Source organism: Camellia sinensis, chromosome 7 (genome assembly GCF_055761805.1).
Source record: "Camellia sinensis isolate YWXY chromosome 7, ASM5576180v1, whole genome shotgun sequence".
Classification (NCBI taxonomy): Eukaryota; Viridiplantae; Streptophyta; class Magnoliopsida; order Ericales; family Theaceae; genus Camellia; species Camellia sinensis.
In genome coordinates, this window is record NC_138967.1 from 180,651,731 (window position 1) to 180,675,580 (window position 23,850).

The 23,850-nt window shown below is 39.1% G+C and overlaps 1 protein-coding gene across 1 annotated transcript; it reads left to right on the top strand.

Moving 5' to 3' along the window:
- The first annotated feature begins 378 nt into the window (after positions 1 to 378).
- LOC114257978 (G-type lectin S-receptor-like serine/threonine-protein kinase At4g03230) lies at positions 379 to 7,338 on the top strand. Its single transcript, XM_082881427.1, has 6 exons — positions 379 to 692; positions 813 to 1,034; positions 1,777 to 1,949; positions 3,014 to 3,247; positions 6,774 to 6,922; positions 7,033 to 7,338. The coding sequence occupies exons 1-6, from the start codon at positions 379 to 381 to the stop codon at positions 7,336 to 7,338; spliced, it is 1,398 nt and encodes a 465-aa protein (XP_082737553.1).
- The last annotated feature ends 16,512 nt before the right edge of the window (positions 7,339 to 23,850 follow it).

Sequence of the window (23,850 nt, forward strand, 5' to 3'; positions counted from 1 at the left end):
CAGTCAATCACAGCCCCCAATACCATTGTATCTACTAGCAATCACATATTATCAAATGGAAACACTAGTGCTACCCTTTTGGATTCAGGAAATCTTGTTTTGAGAGACGAGACATCTGGTGACTTACTATGGGAGAGTTTTGACTACCCTTCACATACTCTCTTGCCTGGAATGAAGCTTGGTTGTTTTAATAGTTGGATCAATTGGATGCCGTGGTCGTCTTTGATATCCTAGAAAAGCAGGGAAGACCCTAGCCCTGGAATTTTCTCTCTGGAAAGTGATCCTCTAGGCATGCACCAGTTCTTCATCATAAAGGGATCTCGAAAGTATTGAACTAGTGGGGTATGGAATGGAAAAAGTTTCCCAATGATCCCTGATATGGCAGCTCACAATATAAACATCACCTTTAGTTTCAACCTGTCGAGGGGCTATTTCACTTACTCTGTTACTGATGCTTCTGCGACTATTATATTTGTGTTGGATGTATCAAGGAAACTTCAGCTGTTGTTGTGGTCTGAAACTAATCATCAATGGGATTTGTTGTGGTCTCAACCGAGCCAGCAGTGTGAGGTTTATGCCTACTGTGGGGCTTTTAGCAGTTGCAGTCAAAAGGCCCTTCTATTTTGCCAATGTTTTCCTGGTTTTCAACCCCTTTCTATAGAAAATTGGAATGCAGGGGACATGTCAAGAGGGTGTGCGAGGAAAGCCCCATTGTAGTGCAGCAATAAAAGTGAAGCCAATGGGAAGAAAGACCAGTTTCTTTGGATATCTAAAGTAAGACTCCCTGTTAATCTAATAATTTTGCAACATAGAGGTGCTTCAGATTGCAAGTCAGCTTGCTTCAGTAACTGTTCTTGCTCTACTTACGCTTATGGCAGTGATGGGTGTTTAGTATGGAGTGAAGATCTCTTAAATGTGGAGCAGCTGACAAATGACGACCCTGATGGGAGAGATTTCTATCTAAAACTTGCTGATTCTGAGTTTCTTAGTAGATGTAAGAATAATGGAATTGCCACAATTGTTTTGGTGGCATGGTGATAGAAATTAATTACTTTGTTTTGGATAAAAACAAATTCAGTCCACCTAACTCATTTTTCAGATTCAAGAAGCAAGTGGTGGAAATGGCTAATTCTGGCACTATCAGTTTCTATGACTCTATCAGCCTTTGTTTATTGTATACGGAGGAGAACATTACAAAAAAAAGGTATGCATTTCACTCTTGGAACACAATACTAAACCAATCCACGGTAGTTTTTTTTTTTTAGCAACTCAAACTTAGTCATTTTGCTTCTATATAGGTCCAAATGTCCAAATATAATTCCAAAAAAAAAATAATAATAATAAGCCCCTATATTTTTTTTGTCAAGCGGAGGAGAATTTGATTCTATTCGATATCGGTACAAGCATTGGAACCAGTAAGAGTCTTATAGGTGGAAAGAAGGAAGTTGATTTACCGTTGTTCAGTTTCGCTATTGTTTCTCTTTCTACTAATAACTTTTCTGATACAAATAAGCTCAGAGGGGGTGGTTTTGGACCTGTTTAGAAGTTAACATTCAACAACACTGACCACCATTCTTTAGGGATGTTGAACACTAAGCAGAAATCAGTCCCAATTGATGCATAGAGCTTTGTTTTATTTTTTGAGAGTCCATGTTTACTTAATAATATGTTATTTTCAGATAGTGTTTGATGTTAGTTTTCCATAGAACATAAACAAGCTAAGAAGGTTCTATATCAGGGAAAGTTGCTAAAATAATATAAGGTGGCCGTGAAAAGGCTTTCAGGAAAATCTGGACAAGGATTAGAGGAATTACAGAATGAGGCTATGCTCATAGTAAAACTTCAACACAAGAATCTTGTGAGACTACTGGGCTGCTGCATTGAAAGAGATGAAAAGATTTTAGTCTATGAGTATATGCCCAACAAAAGCTTGGATTTCTTGCTTTTTGGTTTGTGCCTTTGCATTCTTGAATATATTTGATCGTTTATGTTTGTATGTTTATCCATACTTATGTACTACCATTTAAATTTACAGTCCCGCTACAGACCCCCAGTAAAACTTAACCCCCAGGACCCCTAGTGACGTGGTAGATGAGGTGGTAACTGATGTGGAGGATGAGTGTAAACACAGCTGTAAGGAAAAAAGAGAAAAAAAAAAAAAAAAAGGAAAACAAAATCTAGATATAGCGGGCTGCCATCCTCCTCCTCCACCGTAGTTCTCCGCCGTTGATGACGGCCATAGCTCACCGGGAACTCTGGTTGTCCTCTGCCTCACTACAATCTCCAACTCAAGGAGGGCTCTCACCAAGAACAAACCTCAACAAACCCACAAATCTTAATTTCTCATACAAACCCACATCACAAAAACTCACAAGAAGACCCACAAAAATTTCATCATCATCTACCTCCAGTTTAACTCCAAAAAACACAGAAGAAAGACAAGAATCCATGGAAGAAGATCCAAGGCCACTTCATCAAATTTGGAGAGAAATCCAAGGACTCAACAACTGGGAAGGCCTTTTAGACCCCATGAACTCTCATCTCCGCTGTGAAATCATCCGATACGGCGAGTTCACTCAAGCCTGTTACGATTCCAATTATTTTATCCCAAGCCCTAATATATATATATATATACAATAGACACAGATATAGATGCAGATACATATATATATATATACAGATAGATGTATATATATATATATATATCTATCGGATGAGAGGGAAAGAGAAACAGAGAGAGTGAGGGCTTCGGAGTGAAGGGAAATTTACCTCTTAATCATCGAATGACAGGGAAAGAGAGACAGAGAGAGTCGCGAGTCCGGCATCAAAGTGAAGGGAATGAGCTGTCGTCGGCGAGAGGGAATGAAGAGAGAGATATGTGTTTTGAGGGGGAGATAGTCACGTGAATATCACGTGACTTGCCACATCAGGTGGGAGTCACTGGGGGTCATCCAAACCTGGGGGTCGGAAGCATTTTTCTTAAATTTATTAATTTGATATGAAATTACGACAGATCCAATCAAACATGGGACACTAAATTGGGAGTTACGAGTTAACATCATTGAAGGAATTGCTCAAGGTCTTCTCTATCTTCATCAATATTCAAGGTTACAAATCATCCATAGAGATTTGAAATCTAGCAACATTTTGTTGGACAAAGATATGAACCCAAAAATTTCTGATTTTGGGATGGCAAGAATTTTCGGTGGAAATGGATCACAAGCAACAAATCGAATTGTTGGCACTTAGTGAGTAAAAAATAGTTTATGCACCTTTGCACCAAAGCATCTTCTTTTTTCATACATTCATATTTTTAAGGCTACTAAACGATTCAATTTAATACTTGAATTGTGACGCCCCAAATTTTGATAATATAAAACAACGATACACCGGGGTTTAACTAGCGAATACACATCATTTTTAAGCACAAAATACAAATAATTATACTAAAAGAAAATATTAATAATAGTTACAGATAAAATTCTTCAAGTCTTTAAATACAGATTAGTTCATTGATACAAAAAGATTATCCAAAATACAGGAAATATAAAATCTAATCTCTAAGGCAGCCATGGTTCCGCAAAGCTTTTAGGGATTCTGTTCTCCGTGTAAAACTCGCCTTCACCTGGCATAAAACGCCATGAGCTTGGAATGCCCAGTAAACACACACACCGCGACCCTTTTCCCATTCCAAATACACAAGCAACATAACAGCACAATCATAACATACAGCGAAAGCAATAATTAAGCAGAGCTTATAATTAAATTTCAATTCTCATGAATAATAGCCAATTTTAGTTAGTTCTAGGCAACTCCCCGCAAAATTTCGTTCCTACCCAACCACTAACACTAGCCACGGGCAATTCTGACTCCCCTTTGGTTAATACAATACCAATGCGTCGCTTACCGCATAACCACCAATGCGTCGCTTACTGCACAATTACCAATGATGCCCACGCACCTAGGTTACATACCCGAATGGTGACATCATGGTCTGCCCCAAGGGAACGAGCTTCCAAGGATACTTTCCCTGTGTGAGACCCTTACTGCCACCCTTATGCCTCCCATTTCCGTTAAGCAGCCAGAATACCTCCCGTGCCATGTTAGAGTTTGAAAACACACTTGCGCAAGACTTCACAAAAATGGAACACATTCCACTATATCATACTCTTGAATCTGTCGTTCATTATCATATAAAATTTAATACAATGATCGCAACCCATTACCATCCCATTTGATTTCCCCTTTATTAAGTGCATTATGTTCTCAGTTATAGCAAAGCATGGTCATTATAATTACGAATCCAAACTAAACAACAAGTAATTTATTCATGGTAAAGAAAATTTACAATTTATCATAGATTACATATCGAGACTAAAACATTCAAGAAACATAGAATATAAAAGTTGCAAACCAAATAAGAGCATATTAACACAAATTTCCAGATTTCCAGATTTGAACCAGTTTAAAAATAATTATGAAAAAAATACTTTTATTGGCCCTAAGTACCTGGCCTCATGTGAGTTTGTAGATAAACAAGTCTAGTTTCAAACTCAATTTACGAAAGTAGGATAGGTATTTTAGATTTTAAGATAATTCAGAATTACCAAGATCTGTCCAGATTCGTTGACCGTTACGCAAATCAGTTTTTCTCTCGAACCCCTCACTCTCTTGAGTTCAAAAAAATTTTAGTTAAAATATAACACCAAGATTAAGATTTTGACATAAAAGTGGATTTAATATTATTTTTCTGGAATTTTATAAAAATAGAGAAAGTTGACTGTTTTTCTGGTTTTGTGAGTAACAAACTTAGAAAAATTGTTTAGGTTATAAAAATACATCCTTAGGTCCTACAAAAATTATCACATGCTCTAGACATACCAAATATTACACCATAAAAACAAATTTTGAGTTTATAGAGTTTTGATAGGAAAATAAATTCAAGAGAGGGAAAAGATTTGCTACTGGAAATTTAAGAAAGAAAGAGAAGCATACCATTTCTTGATTAATACACATTTATACAAGAGTGTAGGCCCAGACTACAACATATATATACAAAGAGCATGTATTAGGAAGGGAAAAACAAGTGGTAAAAGAACTTGAGAGAAGAGGTGATGTATGTTTACCTTTGTTGTACAAGACTCAACACAATTCTTCTTCTTCTTTTTCTTCTTCTCTTCTCTCTCTCTCTCTCTCTCTCTCTCTCCCTCTCTCTTATTTTTTTCCAAGATCACTCTCTCTCACTCCTCTAGTGTGCATATTTAGAGAAAGGATTGGAAGGTGTCTTAGGGGCCAAGTTCCATAGGTGTAATTTGTCAAAGTTGCTTGTCAACGTTGCCATCAAGGCCCTTTCATCCATCACACGGTCAACTACTTGGGCTCCAAGAAAAATATATTTATATATATATATATAAGATATTTGTATTTATAAACATAAAATAATAGTTATAAGTAAATTAATTAAGAAAGTACTACAATTAAGGTTTGGAATGAAATAAAATAGAAGTATACAGGGACCAAGTCTAAATTTATGAAACATTGATATTTAGTATACAATATACTAACATTAGAAAATAGTTAGAATAAATTTGGGTCCGGTTAAATTAAAGCGCAAACAAAGGCAAGAACCGAGCAAAAACGGCATTACCGGGAATTAAGATTTTAAAGTGATTAATCTATAATTATAGGGTCTAATAATTAATAACAGGGTTTTAAAGGTGATTATTAATCTATGGGATCAACTAGGGTTTACTTGAATTAATCCGCGATGCTTCTTGATTCTAGGGTTTAAAACGCAATTACACGAAAATTCAAGGGCTTTATTGAAATAAACTCAAGGTTAGGGATTTACTGGTAATTACAAAAATTAGGGTCTCTACAACCTATCCCCCTTAAACAAATTTCGTCGTCGAAATTTTAAGCAGTCGAAAAGTTGTGGATAATTTACCCGCATTGCATCATTTTGCTTCTAGGTAGATTCTGTCAACGTATTTTAATCTTTTTTTTTTTTTTTGCAAAAATTATAAACTAGTCGTTGTATAGGTAATGATGTCATTGCTTCCTTGTGTAAACCCCTGTTGCCAATTTCTGATGTGGTAGTCCACGTATCCTGATGATCGTTCTCTAGGCTTTTGGTGTCATTACGTTCGTTGATTTGTGGTAATCATGGAAGTTGGTCTGTCCCCCTTAAACAATAAAAGCGTCCCAACGAATGTGTAACTCGTCTCATTCTTCTGGTGCCATCGATCACGATTGGTGTACAGACGATCACTTTGTGTCCAAGATGATTTTAGAGTTGGACCTATTCATGCCTTGGAGATTGAAAATCAAACGCATAAACAATTCTTAAAGGTTTACATCCACGTAGCAGATACGAAAGAATACGACGAATATAGCATGTACTCAAGAGTTCTAAAACTATATTAACAAAAGGAAATTTACATCGTCTATATTCATTTTACAAAAGGTCAGCCAAAAGAGTTATAACTAATATCCGAGTTACATTTTTCCTAAGTTAGCCACGGCTCGTACTGCAGTTCCATGGGTTCATATGTGGTGTACTGCTCTTCCTCAAGATACTACTTAATAATAGGGTTTTAAAGGTGATTATTAATCTATGGGATCGACTAGGGTTTACTCGAATTAATCCGTGATGCTTCCTGACTCTAGGGTTTAAAACACAATTACGCGAAAATTCAAGGGCTTTATTGAAATAAACTCAAGATTAGGGATTTAATGGTAATTACAAAAATTAGGGTCTCTACATGAATCTAATGGCTATATGTCACCTGAGTATGCTTTGGATGGCCTATTCTCAATCAAATCTGATGTCTTCAGCTTTGGAGTCTTGTTGTTAGAGATTTTGAGTGGCAAAAAGAACACAGGCTTTTATCTAACTGACTCTGTTAATCTTTTTGGATATGTGAGTATCAGAATGCTATTACATTTATCATGCCCTTCTTTTACCTTTCCATTTTTTTCATCTTTGAAGGATTCACAATGAGATATACTCTGCTGTCTTATATTCTTTAGGCATGGGACTTGTGGAAGAGTGGCATGGGACAAAACCTAAAGGATCCAATGTTGGGAGACATACCTTCTCTACATATGTTGTTGAGGTACATAAACATTGGACTTCTTTGTGTTCAAGAAAGTGCAGCTGATAAGCCTACCATGTCCCTTGTTGTGTCAATGCTTAGCAATGAACTTGTGCTTCTACCCTCTCCAAAACAACCTACATTTTCAACTATTACAAGTGTGCCAGATCGGAATTTATGCAAAAGCCCAAAAAGATGTTCACTGACCAATGTGACGGTTTCAATTCTGGAACCCCAGTAATACTTCAGTCTTCCATGTCAATTCATTGTATTGTCTTTACTTGTTCTTTCTTATTGAACTTACATTTTGTTTTTTTTTTTTTTTCATAAGAGAAGTTTGCCTGAAATGAACTAAAAAGTTGTTAATTTGGGAATGAAGAGTGACACTGAGTGCTGTCTCTATCTATTCTGTGTACACTTTGCAACGCCTATACTAGAAGAGTAGAGCTTCAACTCTCTTAAAATGTCAAATAGGTTTAGTGAGTTGGTTTGTTGATACAATACAAAAAATTGTCAACCAACTTCAAAATCCATTCCAAAATATCAATAAAACACTGGAGATTAAGTTTCAGTTTGGTTGTTTTATTTATATATTTTTTAAGAACAATTGTTTGGCCTCGTTTGTTAAAATTTTGATACCTCATTGAGTAGATGCCTGTATGAGTTAGAGTTCAATTTTTTATTTAAACTTTCTTTTAATTTGCCCTTTTGGAATACTACAACTAGAACCAAAGTAAAGAACGAAAGGTGAATGTTTGCAACCCATTCATCTACACAACCTCTCAATTCTCATGCTCCAAAACAATTTGATTGCATTGTCTCACAATGAATTTTCACAGTGTGACTTTTCACTATGATAGTAAGTTAAATTTCACTTAAAATTGATCATTTTGGAGCTCTCAATTTGAACCTTCTGGTGATAAATTTGGAATTATGGGCCTAATTTTTGTAATTAGTCATCAATTTTAGAATTTTTAGCACTGAAATAGAAATTCTATGGACTTCAAATAGAGTCAGTAAAATTTCACCATGCAAAATCAACCAAACTTAGCAATTCTGAATTCAAACAAATTATTACATATTAATAACATATATGCCTCAATATTGGGCCTAATTTAACCCTTCCAAATTTAACTCTAAGAAAAAAATGTTAAATTTCAAGCTCATCCACTTAACTTGATATAAATGGGATTTTTGTGTGAACTATTAAATAAATTTTATCCCTATTACCACAAGTGTTTGAATTTGAACATTTGACCACATATTTGAATTTTAGTCTTTACATTTATACACCTGTAAAAGTGAAATATTTAAATATTTTCTAATTCATTGTATAACTAAATAGTAAAAAATTAAAATTAAATTTTTATAAATGAGTTGGTTGAGACAGACACTCTCATTCTAAAATCTGTTCGAAAAATAAACAAGTTCAAAATCTCAAATTAACATTATAGATCAATTTATTTTCTTCCGTAAGTTTTAAAAATACGAATTGAACTGAACATATGAACTTAGAAAGAAATCATTTGACAAATGATAATTTTATCAAATAATCAAAAAAAAATTAATTGATACAAAAAAAAGTGAAAAATTTCTTTCCATTCACCTTTACAAGTCCCATTCATTATAATTTTTGCATGTTTGTTTATAAAAAAAGAAAAAATAAATAACAAACATATTTCACCTCATCTTTTAATAAAAAAAAGTTAAAAAATACTAAAAAAATTCAATATTTACATTAATAAAAAAAACTTTTTAAATATATTTATCAATGTAAATTGGGCTCCCAAATTCAATCATGCTGTGTCGCCCGCGACACACAATAACAGCTATTGAAAGTCTAGCGAGACGGCGAGGGCGAGTGAGAGAAGCTTCTGCTCAATCAAGGTCTGCCGAACTAATTCTATGCGTACTATAAAATGATATAATTTTATATTTTCTGAATTATAAATAAAAAAATATATTATAACCAAACAACATGTAGAGTTGTTTTGGGAAGATGGTTTTATTTTTTTTAAAATGTATAAAAAATTTGAGAGATAATGTGACCTAAAATGGGTTAAAAGCTCAGAAGTGGCTACTAACCCACTTCCAAAAAGAGCCAAAGATCTCTCATAAATAAAATAAGGTCATAACTAAAAAAGAAAATGACATAATTTAGGGGTGCATATGATAGGAGGTGTGTATACTAGAATTTCCTCTATCTATATATTTATAAGGGTTTGGGAATCATGTTGTGTCGCCCGCGACACACAGTAACAACTATCGAAAGTCCGGCGAGACAGCGAGTGTGAGTGAGAGAAGCTTCTACTCAATTAAGGTCTGCCAAACCAATTATATGCGTACTATAAAATGACATAATTTTATATTTTCTGAGTTATAATTTAAAAAAATATATTATAACCAAACAACATTGATGGGTCATTACACACACCAAAATTAAACACTAAATTATACCAAATTCTTTTAAAATAATAGCAAGTCCAGGTATCGATCCACATGGACAATTGTGAAATTAGACTAATTTAATCGCTAAATTCCTAAATTAATTTTGATTAAAAAGATTGAGAGATTTTATGACTAAAAACGAATTAAATGAAATTGAGAAATTAAATTGACAATTAAAATTAGGGTTTGAGATATTAATTTTTGGAAAAAATCCTAGGGCAAAGAATTCACCACTAATCATATAAACAAGATTAGACATCGGCTATCAATTGCAATCCGGTTTGAAATACCCAATATTTCACAACTACAAGTTTGAAATATTGATCAAGAGGGTTGTCGCATTCAACGTACAGGCACGAATCATCCTGAGTAGCACAAGGCATTTGCTCTAAACTATGGTAGCAACACGACCCGTCTCTCGTAGCATGACTCGTCTCATACTTTAAACACAAACACAAAGAAAACTAATGTATGGAAGTATTAAACAATCACAGAGAGTAAAATACTTGAAGAGATGAAAATAATTATTATTATAAACTTCTAAAACATCCATACATTGATTCAAACCGAATCACAATCAAAGCTTATGACATGTAAAGCCCACCAAAAATAATACAATGAATACAACCCAAACATTTATTAAAGATAGTATGAATCAGAGTAAATAGTCATTTCATTACATGAAGTTAATTATACAACAGAGTTTAACATAATTAAATATCCTATTGGCTTACATCTTTCCAATCCTTGACCTGGTTACACAAAAGGAGACTAGCTCATTCACATTTAGCCCTAGGCTTTACAAAAATATAAAATTCAAATTAAAGAAGCTCTTGCCCCCAAAATATCCCTCCAAGCTATTGCCTTGGTGGAGGTAAGTCACCAACACCTGAAAATGTTATTCCCAAATACGGTGAGCCACAGCCCAGTAGAAATCATCTAGCACAATATATGAAACTTAGCAAAGGTATAAGTATACTATACATACACTACGTCAATGATAGAGACATCCACAGTTTATATAATCATAAAGTACCAATTTTCATTCATGTCATTACATGGACCAGTTTCATTATCTCTTTAGCAATCCAAATGAGACTTCAACTCATTAGTTCTACAATCACATCAATAATGCATGAACACTTCAAACTTTTGTTTCACAGAAATTTCGTCCGCAGGCAGCCGTCAAACGGGACCCATGTAAACGTAGGCTATACAAGCACTACAATTTCCATTTTACAGATATTTCATCTGCAGGCTAGGCACCCATGTATAATTTCGGGACTTTCACCTAGAAAACTCCAGCCAACTTAATTATAATGGACACCAACCCCTTTCATATGCAATGTATTTAAATACAACATCAAACAATGGAGCACATCCCCTTTCCACTCCCACATAATCATACATGTACAATGTATATAAGCATAGTCATGTCCAATGTCAAACAACAAGGGATTAGTTTCAATTCACCTAATCCTCATGCAATTTCTATAACAATCATAGCTATTCTCCACCAATAGCCCAACATAGTTATTTCTAAATAGATATTCAATCTCATGACAAATAATTTATTCAAATTTCTAAAGAATGAGTTAATACATAACTTATCCCACCATTCATATCAATACTCTCTCAATTTCATATTTTCAATGGCAATTTCAATTATCTCTATAAAATAATCATGATAGTAATTTTAGGGCAAAACTTCCCCTTTTCTAATTATCAACCCAAATATCATTTCCAACCATTGTGACCCAACATCATTTCATTTTTACAACCGACATTCATGTATTTCATGTTTAACAATAATCCCTCTTTCCATATACACCCAAACCCTAGGTTTGCCTACAACACCCTCAACTCACATCATTGTCACGCAATTTGCAAATAACTAAGCTAAATAACATACGAAGGTCTAGAAAAGATCCCTACCTTAAAGGAAGAAGATGAGTCAAACAAAAGAGAAATTCTGAGAACGTCGAAACTCACTTCTATTCTAATCAAAATGTAGATCTTGACGAGCTCTACCTTTTTCTCAAAGGCACTAGGGTGAAAAGATTAATGGATCTAGATGAAATCTAAGAGAGAAGGTTAATTCTAGAGACAGAGGCTCAAGAACAAGCTTTTTGGAAAGTTTTAGAGAGAGAAAGAGATATGAAAAAGTGACTCAAAATGTAATCTTCTCGGATTGTTATATGCATAGTCCGCTCGAGCATAGAAGGCCCCGCTCGAGCTTCAGACACAAAGTTTCGCTCGAGCATGAAAGTTTGCGCTCGAGCGTAAAATACACATTTCCAGAAGTTTTGCAAATGAAGGTCCCCGCTCGAGCGTCCAAAGCACCTTCCCAGTATTTTAGAATTGCAAAAGAAATGCTGAGAAGTGGCAAATCCCGCTCGACCGCAAGAATGGCCGCTCGAGCGGAGGAGCAAAATTTGTGAAGCCCGCTCAAGTGCAAGAATGCCCACTCAAGCAGAAGAGCCAAAATCTGGGCAACAAAGGTTTAGAAAAACAAGCAACCAACCTGTCCCAAATGCACGACTACAACCCGATAACCAAAATAAAGAGGAAGACAAGGGAAAGAGATATGAACAACTATTCAAAACCAAACCAGCCGAGTTCGAAAGGCAATAAGTAACGTGTCAAGACTGAAATCGCTATATGAAAAATCCTATTACATGGCTAGGGTTTCATCAAAACCCTAGAAAAGAGTAACCTAGCCACTCATGAAGGAATGGGAAGAGGTGGAAGAGATGGGAGAGATGGAAGTCCCCATGGAAGTTGTCCGTGAAGCTTGAGGGAAAATCACCTTCTGTAGAACCCTAGCCTCCATTTCCTTAGAATCAAATTTCAGAACCCTAATCCAGCCCCTTTCTTGCCTTTTTATACCTCTGCTGTCTTTCAAACAGGTTTAAAACATCGGGCCCGTTTTCCAAGAAAAGTCAACGCACATGCAGGAAAGTCAACACACGTGCGGGAAAGGCAACGCACGTGCGGGAAGCTCTTTTCTCTCTGAATTCTGTATTTTTTTCCCATTTTATGCTCCGACTATGTATAACCTGATTGACATTAAACAAACACAAAATATATAATTGGACAAGCAAGTAAAGTTAAGAGATCCTAATTAATAGTCTCAATGTTGCACAATTCGGCCTTAATCACATCCCCTAACTTACAACTTGCTAGTCATCAAGCAAGCAATAAAAATTAAATTAAATTAAACAAAATCTAGCTATTTCCTCTTTCGTGGGAAAATGGTTGCATTTAGTTAATACAAAAGTAAAGTCCCATGTATTTGTGAATGCTAGTAAACGCATCACCAATACCTTCGGTGTAAAGTGCAATCCCCATACTAGTTAACTGTCCACTATAATAGCCCAGTATAACTCATAATAACACCCAGCATATACAGAAAAACTAAACTATTGCAACCAAGATTCTCAATTTTTTTTTTTTTTTTTGAAAGACTGCGCAATGTCCTAATCCATTAAGCTTTCTAATCAACCCATGTAACAAGCATTGGGTCAATGACTCCCAAACCAGACGATTTTTATAGCGATCCCGGGTTTACCCTTGTTGTACAGTGATCCGGACATGTGTCCGTGAATGTTGGTAGTTGTTTATTTCCTAGTTTGCATCCTCTTTACTTTGTATTTTGAGTTATGGGATGTGTTGGGCAGGTTTGTTACAGGTTGGTTGTGCTTGGGAGCCTAGTGTTGCTGCCCAGATTTTTGGTCCTTCGCTCGAGCGAAGAGGTTGTCCCTCGAGCGAGAGTAGTGTTGCCCCGGTTCTGGACCTGAGAGTTGTAGTTTCTGGCTCGAGCGAGCTTTTCGTGGCTCGAGCGGTCTGGGTTTTTCTTCGCTCGATCGAGAACTTCTTGGCTCGAGCGAGAGTTTTCTGTGTCTGGTCGCTCGAGCGACCAATCCTTCGCTCGAGCGAGAGTGTTTTATATCAGCGGACAGCAGCGTCTAAAACATCACTTTTTCACCTCTTTTCTTTGAGCAAAACCTAAATCCGAGCCTCTCTCACTCTAAACTTACACTCTCTCTAAGATTTCATCTCCCTAGAGTGTGAATCTAGCCTAGGGCCTTTGTTAAAAAGATAGAGGGTGTTGAGAGCTTCGATTTAATCTGAAAAAGTTTGGATTTGGAGCAAGTTGATCTTGGAGTCTTCATCTCCTTTGTGGCTTAAACTTCGAGGTAGGGATATCCTACTCCTCTCTATGGGTTTTGTCTTTAAATTTTGGTATTTTGAGATGTTGGGCTTGGTTTGGTAATTTTGTAAAAGTTTGGGGCTTTTGTGCAATTATACGAAAGTTGGGGTTTTATTCATAATAAACCTAAATGCATGTTAGGCATGAAAAAAATGGAATGATTGATGAATCATTGATGAAAATGGGACCTAAGAGTTGAAATGGTAATTATGGGAATTAACCTAATTACAATGTTTAATTAATTGGGATAATTAATTGAGAAGAATAAGGAATGAAATGTTGATTGAATATCCATTGTGCGTTTATTTTCTGTTTAGAAATAACTGCTTTGGGCTATCGGTGGAGGATAGTCGTGATTGTTGTAGACAATGCATGATGATTAGGTAAACTGAAACTAATCAATGAAATGTGTCATGGAACTTGACGGTTAATTGAATACATTAATTGTATGTATTGTGTTATTGTATATAGAACCAATGTGTTTATATACGTTGTGTGTAGAGGAGGAGATAGGGGATGTACTCCGCGGTTTAGGGGAAGATAGGGGATGTACCTCTAAACCGGATAGGTATTTGGAGGAGATAGGGGATGTACTCCGTAGACAGAGCTCATATGCTTGTCTAGAGAAGTGAAGATAGAGCTCATATGCTTATCTTTGTGAAGTGTGGATACAGCTTGTATGCTTATCTGTGGATATTGTTGATATACATATCTGTTGTAGAATGTGGATACAGCTTGTATGCTTATCTGTGGATATTGTTGATATACATATCTGTTGAGATTGTGGATATAGCTTTTATGCTTATCTGAATGTGAGATATAGTTTTTATACATATCTGTGGAAATGATGATAGAGCTAGCATGCTTATCTGTTGAAAAAGGGAAAATGAAAAGTAAATGGGACTTGTAAGTCGTTGACATAAATATGTAATTTATGTGATTGTATCAGTGTTGACCAACTATCAATTGCTAATGTTTTAGTCATTGTCCATGGTTGGTTTAGTGTATTTCTACTGGGCTGTGGCTCACCCTATATGGGAACATCATTTTCAGGTGCAGGAAGCATGCCACCTCCAAGGACATAGCTGGAAGGCTAGTGGCGGGCATAGTTTTGTCGTTTTACTTTTGATGTATTACATGTAATTTCAAGCCAAGGGCTTAATGTGTAAACGAGTTAGAACTCTTTGTTGTAACCAAGTGTTAACTTGGAAAGCTGTAAGCCCGTAGGGCATTTTGTTATGAGATTAACATGTAATACTTATGTAACGGAATTCTAATGAATAATAGAAGGTGGTTAGTTTATCTATCAACGCTTGTCTTATTTGTTGGGTTTAATGTTATTATTTTGAGGGCGTTACAACTTGGTATCAGAGCGTACCGGGTTCGAATACTTTGGGTACGTGGGAAGTGATTAGTATCACAATGGGTTTGTCTCGCTTGATAGAGACTTAGATGTAGTATCACATGCTGTGTGCTTATTTGATAACATGCTTATGTGACTATGTGGGTATGGGATTTAATTTCTGGGATGTTGATTGGATCCTTGAGTTTCTGGGAGTCTTGTTGGAAAAGCACTTGATCAATGCTATTTCTAACCGGAACTCTAGTGACGTCTCGGGACTATCATTATCCGGAAATGAAATTCGTAAGTGCTTATGTGTTTATGTGCTTATGTGGAGTGAATTACACTTGTCCATGCATTAGGACGTGAGTGTTTAGTTTCGGCACACCTATGAATGTGCTAACGTTCTGTGTTGCCTTTATTAGGATGTCAGGACGAGGAAGAGGTGCTAGGCGTGGTAGACCTGCGAGGCAGGAAGTACCGTTACAGGGTGAGATTCCGGCAGTGCAGGAGGGAGTTGGTCAGGCCAACGTGGCTGAGCCAGTGGGTCAGCAGGCTATGGGTGCCTTGGCCAGAGAGTTAGCAGGAGCTTTGGGTATTCTTAGGGCTGAGAATCAGGCAGCTGAGGCAGGGCCTTCCTTCTTGAAGAGGGAGTTCTTTCGGTGTAATCCGGACGAGTTTATTGGGGATCCTAAAGAGCCGCTTAAGGCAGATGAATGGCTCGAACAGACAACGAAGACGTTTGAGATGCTTGGCATCGAGGACGGAGCACTGAAAGTGACCTTGGCATCCTTCCAGCTGAAGGGAGATGCGGGTCAATGGTGGAAATACGAGAAGGCTCGTGTTGGTGGGACTTGGGAGGCATTTGTGAATGCTTTTCAGGAGAGGTTTCTGTCTGCAGTAGCTAGGGAGAAGCTGAGGGATCAGTTTAGCCGGCTTAATCAGCAAGGCTTGTCAGTGGCCGAGTTTGAGGCTACTTTTACCAGTCTGTCTAGGTTTGCGCCTGAACTGGTGGCGTCTGAGGAACGCCGTTGCTATGAGTTTGAGCGGAAGTTGAGGCGGGGCCTCAAGTTGAGAGTTGGTGGGTCTTATATCCGAGAGTATAGACACCTGGTGGATGCTGCAGCTCATATGGAGCTTATGATGCAGGAGGAGGATGAGGGGCAGAGAGGCTCCAAGAGGAGCCAGGATAGTCAGAGTGATGGCAGGAGGCAGAGGGGTTCTAACCCTCAGCAGTCGCAGGGTGGTGTTGCTAGATCGACCTTCCCAGTGCCGAGTGTAGGCTCAGGGAGAGGTGGTCAGGGGGAATTCACTTGTTACAAGTGTGGCCAGTTGGGTCACAAGGTTTCTGTTTGCCCGCAGAAGGGTGGAGGTCAGAAAGCTGTTTCTTCATCAGCTAGACCGCAGAGTCAGAGTTTGGGCAGGGGGCAGCTCTTGACTTGTTATCAGTGTGGACAACCTGGGCACATGAAGAGGTTTTGCCCACAGTTGTGTGCCACTTCGGGAGCGTCTGGTTCTAGGCAGACGCAGGGTTTTCAGCCAGCTCAGTCTGTGCAGGCCTCGAGGGCCAATCCGGGAGTTTTGTCATCCCAGTCTGTGCAGCAGTCTTTTGCTCCGAGAGGTGAGCAGGTAGACCAGGGGCCTACGGGGCGCGTGTACGCTGTTACCGCGCAGGATTTAGTACCGGCTCCATCGGTGGTGAGAGGTACTTTTCTGTTTTGCAACTCGGTTGCTAGTGTGTTGATAGACACGGGTGCATCTCATTCTTTTGTATCTGCTGCATTTGCATCTGTTTTGGAATTGGAGTTAGCACAGTTAGCATCTCCTATTTGTGTTGTATCGCCTTTGGGTGGTGAGTTGATCCTGAAACAGGGTGTTAGAGGATGTGATATAGAGGTCGCCGACTATAGGCTTCCTTTTCCGTTTGTTGTCATGCCCATGAAGGGCTTTGATGTTATTTTGGGTATGGACTGGTTATCGTCATACCGGGCTGTTATTGATTGCTACCGCCAGAGGGTCACGTTATGTACCTTGAGCGGGGAGTGGTTCCATTTCTTGGGAGACCGGGTTGGTAGTGTTTTGCCACCGGGGTATGATTCGCGAGGGCGAAGTGAGCTTAGTGGGTTACTTGCTAGCTTTGAGAGTAGCGAGTGTGTTGAGACTCAGATTGTGTTACCGAGGGTGGTTTGTGAGTATTCGGATGTTTTTCCCGAAGAACTTGTTAGTTTGCCACCTCACCGAGAGATAGAGTTCTCTATTGATTTAGTGCCTGGTACGGCGCCGATTTCTATGGCACCTTACCGTTTTGCTCCAGCAGAGTTGGTTGAGTTGAAAGTTCAGCTCCAGGAATTGCTCGATAAGGGCTTTGTTCGCCCTAGTGTTTCACCGTGGGGAGCACCGGCCCTCTTTGTTAAAAAGAAAGATGGTGCCTTGAGATTGTGTATAGACTATCGGAAGTTGAATCGGGCTACGGTTAAGAATAAGTATCCTATGCCCCGTATAGATGATTTGTTTGACCAGTTGAAGGGTTCCCGTTGTTTCTCTAAGATAGACTTGAGATCAGGTTACCATCAGTTGAGGGTCAGGGAGGAGGATGTTTCTAAGACAGCATTCCGTACGCGGTATGGCCATTACGAGTTTCTGGTGATGCCATTTGGGCTTACCAATGCACCGGCAGTCTTTATGGACTTGATGAACCGGATTTTCCGGGAGTTCTTAGACCGATTTGTGGTCGTCTTCATGGACGACATTCTTATCTATTCGCCTACTGAGGAGGAGCACGAGGAACACTTGAGAGTGGTGCTTGAATTGCTTAGAGCCCATAGGCTGTATGCCAAGTTTGGGAAGTGTGAGTTCTGGCTGGGGGAAGTCAAGTTCTTAGGCCACGTGGTATCCGGGGAAGGGGTGTCTGTTGATACATCCAAGGTTGAGGCAGTGCAAGATTGGGCACAGCCTAAGAGTGTGTTTGAGATCCGCAGTTTTCTGGGATTAGCTGGGTATTACCGTCGGTTTGTGAAAGATTTTTCCAGGTTAGCGTCACCGTTGACTAGACTGACCCGGAAGGGAGTCAAGTTTGTGTGGAGTGAGACTTGTGAAAAGTCGTTCCAAGAGCTGAAAGTTAGATTGACCACCGCTCCGGTGTTGATTATTCCGGAGAGAGGGTTGGGTTACTCGGTTTATTGTGATGCCTCACGAGAGGGTTTGGGTTGTGTGTTGATGCAAGAGGAGAAAGTGGTAGCTTATGGCTCACGTCAGTTGAAAATACACGAGAAGAATTACCCCACACATGACCTAGAGTTAGCAGCTGTGATTTTTGCCTTGAAAATCTGGAGGCACTACCTTTATGGTGAGAAGTTCGAGGTATTCTCGGATCATAAGAGTTTGAAGTATCTGTTTACACAGAGAGACTTGAATCTGAGGCAAAGGAGATGGATGGAATTCATCGAGGATTATGATTTTGAGTTGCATTATCATCCGGGAAAGGCCAATGTTGTGGCCGATGCCCTTAGTAGGAAGACCATTAGTGATGTAGCTTGTATAGCCATCCGGGAATGGGAGATGTTGGGAGCACTCGGCGAGTTTGATTTGCTACTGGGCGAATCTGTCGAGGCTGCGGCCTTGTTTTCTGTTGTTGCGCAGCCTACACTTGTGATTAGAGTGTTAGAGGCACAGAGAGGTGACCTTGAGGTAGAATCCCTCCGAGAGAAGATCTCCAGTGGGAAAGTTGAGAAGGGTTTGACGGTGTATCCCGACCTGAGTGTGAGATACCGAGACCGTTTGTTTGTACCGGAGTCTTGCCGTGAGGAAGTACTCCGAGAGTTTCACCATTCGCGCCTTGCGGTGCATCCGGGAGGTACTAAGATGTATCAGGATTTGGGTCGCCAGTTTTGGTGGCGGGGTATGAAAAGAGATGTGGCTGTTTTCGTATCGAAGTGCCTTACTTGCCAGCAAGTGAAGGCCGAGCATCAGAGGCCAGCGGGTTTGTTGCAACCCTTGCCTATTGCCGAGTGGAAGTGGGAGCATGTCACTATGGACTTCGTTGTGGGTCTTCCGAGGACTCAGCGGGGTAGTGATGCTATTTGGGTGGTTGTAGACCGGTTGACTAAGTCGGCGCACTTTATTCCTATGCGCGTGAGAGATTCGGTAGATCATCTTGCCGACTTGTATATTCGGGACGTAGTGAGATTGCACGGGGTCCCAGTGACGATCGTCTCAGATAGAGATCCTCGTTTTACTGCTAGGTTGTGGCAGAGTTTGCAGAGTGCCTTGGGCACCAAGTTGACCTTTAGTACGGCTTATCATCCTCAGACTGACGGGCAGTCCGAGCGTACTATTCAGATCCTCGAGGATATGCTTCGGGGTTGTGTCCTTGATTTCAGTGGGACGTGGGAGAGGCACTTGCCATTGGTAGAGTTTGCCTACAACAACAGTTTTCAGTCTAGCATCGGTATGGCACCGTTTGAGGCCTTGTATGGCCGACCGTGTAGGTCTCCAGTTTGTTGGGCCGAGGTGGGTGATGCACCTTTGTTGGGTCCGGAGTTGGTTAGGGAGACGACGGAGAAAGTTGAGCTTATCCGTAGGAGGCTTGTTACAGCCCAGAGTCGGCAGAAATCTTATGCTGACCGTAGGAGGAGACCTTTGGCGTTTGAAGTAGGTGATCATGTCTTTCTGAAGATATCACCTAGGCGAGGTCTGATGAGGTTTGGAAAGAGTGGGAAGTTATCCCCTCGGTTTATTGGTCCTTTTGAGATCCTTGAGAGGATAGGTGAGGTTGCTTATCGGTTAGCCTTACCACCGCAGTTGTCCGGAGTGCATGACGTGTTTCATGTGAGTATGCTTCGGAAGTATGAACCAGATCCATCACATGTGCTGGATTGGAGCGATTTAGAGGTAGATGAGGATGCCTCGTATGAGGAGAGACCGGTTCGGGTCTTGGATAGGCGGGATCAGGTCCTGCGTGGCAAGACCATTCCTTTGGTGAAAGTCTTGTGGAAACATCACGGAGTGGAGGAAGCCACTTGGGAACGTGAGTTGGAAGTCCGAGAGAAATATCCGGACTTGTTTGTTGATATGTAATCTTGTATTTAAATTTTGCATGTTGTTGAACTTAAGAGCTTTTATATATGTCTTAAGTTGTGAAACATTGAGAATGTTTGGTTTATTGGAAGTATGTTTGGAACTTGCCTCATATGGAAGTTGAATGTGACATTATATGTGTTGGATATATTGTTGAAATTGGAAAGATAGTGCATAATGTTAATGCAAGTTGAAAATACATATGTTGTTTACATATTGTGATATATCTCTTGTTAAAGGGATGGGATGACCGGTAATGGGTCGAATTGTTGAATGTTAAATTGTAACATTGTTCAAAAATGGAGGAAAACCTGTTTTTGAAAACTTGTGCATAATTTCGGGGGCGAAATTCTTTAAGGGGGGGAGGTTATAGCGATCCCGGGTTTACCCTTGTTGTACAGTGATCCGGACATGTGTCCGTGAATGTTGGTAGTTGTTTATTTCCTAGTTTGCATCCTCTTTACTTTGTATTTTGAGTTATGGGATGTGTTGGGCAGGTTTGTTACAGGTTGGTTGTGCTTGGGAGCCTAGTGTTGCTGCCCAGATTTTTGGTCCTTCGCTCGAGCGAAGAGGTTGTCGCTCGAGCGAGAGTAGTGTTGCCCCGGTTCTGGACCTGAGAGTTGTAGTTTCTGGCTCGAGCGAGCTTTTCGTGGCTCGAGCGGTCTGGGTTTTTCTTCGCTCGATCGAGAACTTCTTGGCTCGAGCGAGAGTTTTCTGTGTCTGGTCGCTCGAGCGACCAATCCTTCGCTCGAGCGAGAGTGTTTTATATCAGCGGACAGCAGCGTCTAAAACATCACTTTTTCACCTCTTTTCTTTGAGCAAAACCTAAATCCGAGCCTCTCTCACTCTAAACTTACACTCTCTCTAAGATTTCATCTCCCTAGAGTGTGAATCTAGCCTAGGGCCTTTGTTAAAAAGATAGAGGGTGTTGAGAGCTTCGATTTAATCTGAAAAAGTTTGGATTTGGAGCAAGTTGATCTTGGAGTCTTCATCTCCTTTGTGGCTTAAACTTCGAGGTAGGGATATCCTACTCCTCTCTATGGGTTTTGTCTTTAAATTTTGGTATTTTGAGATGTTGGGCTTGGTTTGGTAATTTTGTAAAAGTTTGGGGCTTTTGTCCAATTATACGAAAGTTGGGGTTTTATTCATAATAAACCTAAATGCATGTTAGGCATGAAAAAAATGGAATGATTGATGAATCATTGATGAAAATGGGACCTAAGGGTTGAAATGGTAATTATGGGAATTAACCTAATTACAATGTTTAATTAATTGGGATAATTAATTGAGAAGAATAAGGAATGAAATGTTGATTGAATATCCATTGTGCGTTTATTTTCTGTTTAGAAATAACTGCTTTGGGCTATCGGTGGAGGATAGTCGTGATTGTTGTAGACAATGCATGATGATTAGGTAAACTGAAACTAATCAATGAAATGTGTCATGGAACTTGACGGTTAATTGAATACATTAATTGTATGTATTGTGTTATTGTATATAGAACCAATGTGTTTATATACGTTGTGTGTAGAGGAGGAGATAGGGGATGTACTCCGCGGTTTAGGGGAAGATAGGGGATGTACCTCTAAACCGGATAGGTATTTGGAGGAGATAGGGGATGTACTCCGTAGACAGAGCTCATATGCTTGTCTAGAGAAGTGAAGATAGAGCTCATATGCTTATCTTTGTGAAGTGTGGATACAGCTTGTATGCTTATCTGTGGATATTGTTGATATACATATCTGTTGTAGAATGTGGATACAGCTTGTATGCTTATCTGTGGATATTGTTGATATACATATCTGTTGAGATTGTGGATATAGCTTTTATGCTTATCTGAATGTGAGATATAGTTTTTATACATATCTGTGGAAATGATGATAGAGCTAGCATGCTTATCTGTTGAAAAAGGGAAAATGAAAAGTAAATGGGACTTGTAAGTCGTTGACATAAATATGTAATTTATGTGATTGTATCAGTGTTGACCAACTATCAATTGCTAATGTTTTAGTCATTGTCCATGGTTGGTTTAGTGTATTTCTACTGGGCTGTGGCTCACCCTATATGGGAACATCATTTTTAGGTGCAGGAAGCATGCCACCTCCAAGGACATAGCTGGGAGGCTAGTGGCGGGCATAGTTTTGTCGTTTTACTTTTGATGTATTACATGTAATTTCAAGCCAAGGGCTTAATGTGTAAACGAGTTAGAACTCTTTGTTGTAACCAAGTGTTAACTTGGAAAGCTGTAAGCCCGTAGGGCATTTTGTTATGAGATTAACATGTAATACTTATGTAACGGAATTCTAATGAATAATAGAAGGTGGTTAGTTTATCTATCAACGCTTGTCTTATTTGTTGGGTTTAATGTTATTATTTTGAGGGCGTTACAATTTTAGGGCACTAGGTGTAAAGACACCCCTACGGGCTTAATAACTCAAGTTGAAAAGGCTACGAATCCGAACAAGTCATTCTCCTTACTTTTCCTTAACTATGCAATGTCTAGGTCCCTTAAGCTTTCTAATTGACCCATGTAGCAAGTATTGGGCCAATGACTCCCAAACCAGACGGTTTTAGGGCATTAGGTGTAAAGATACCCCTACAAGCTTAATAACTCGAGTTAAAGAGGCTACGAACTCAAACAAGTCAAGTGTTTTTTTTTTTTTAAAGAATCTTGGCTGCTCATTTATTCTTTTCTAGAACACCAACAATTATCAATGATGTACACCAGGGATTAAAATAAAGAGGTCATTGCTATGAAAGTGTGTTCATGTGAATCGAGACATACTCATGATAAGTGTACTAATACCACAAAGACAAACAACTCTCCTAGTGCAAACATCACATGCGAGTATCTACCCAATAAACCCTTTTCATACAAGCCTACTATGTTCCCCAATTAACGTATGCTCAAATCACTACCATACTGACACAAAGTGAAAATCAAGTGAAGTAGGTATAAGCATGAATTATGAGCCAAATAGAAATACACAAAAGAAAATACCCTCATCCCCCAACTTAAATATGACATTGTTCTCAATGGAAGCAAAAGCCAAGTAAATAGAAATGAGAGAATATTACCAAAGATTATAGGTGCACATCCAAGTAGGCAAAGAGTAACACACACAAACTTGACTCTTTTTTTTTTTTTTTTACGAAAGAAGAAATAACTAAAAAAATAAAAAACAAAAAATAAAAGAGACAAAGAGACAAAGAAAAATATAAGTCGGTACTACTGAGAATCTGGTGGCGGTGGTGGTGGAAAATGCTGGGCAAACAAGGCGGCCATCAATGACCGCATCTCGAATGCTTCATCCTGAACTCGGGCGCTGAGCTGGTAAAAACGTTGCTGGCTCGACTCTCAATATGTATAAAATTCAGTTTGCAGTGATGCAACTACTTGCTAAATGTTGAGTTGGTGGGTGTTGAGCTGGTCGAAAGTCGCTTGAGAATAGTCACGATGTGCCTGAAAATCCATGCGCAACCCCATGAGACTCTGGCGGTGATCACAAAGAGTACTGTGGACCTGATCCACAGAGTGCTAAAGCTGTAAGTACTCCTCGTGAGTCATGTATAGTGGGTCCCTTTGGGGAGGCACAGAGGAGGCAGGATGTAGTGTTTAGTCATGGACGGGGTCTTAGGCCTCATCAACCGGGCCACCAACTTGCTGCGGGAGG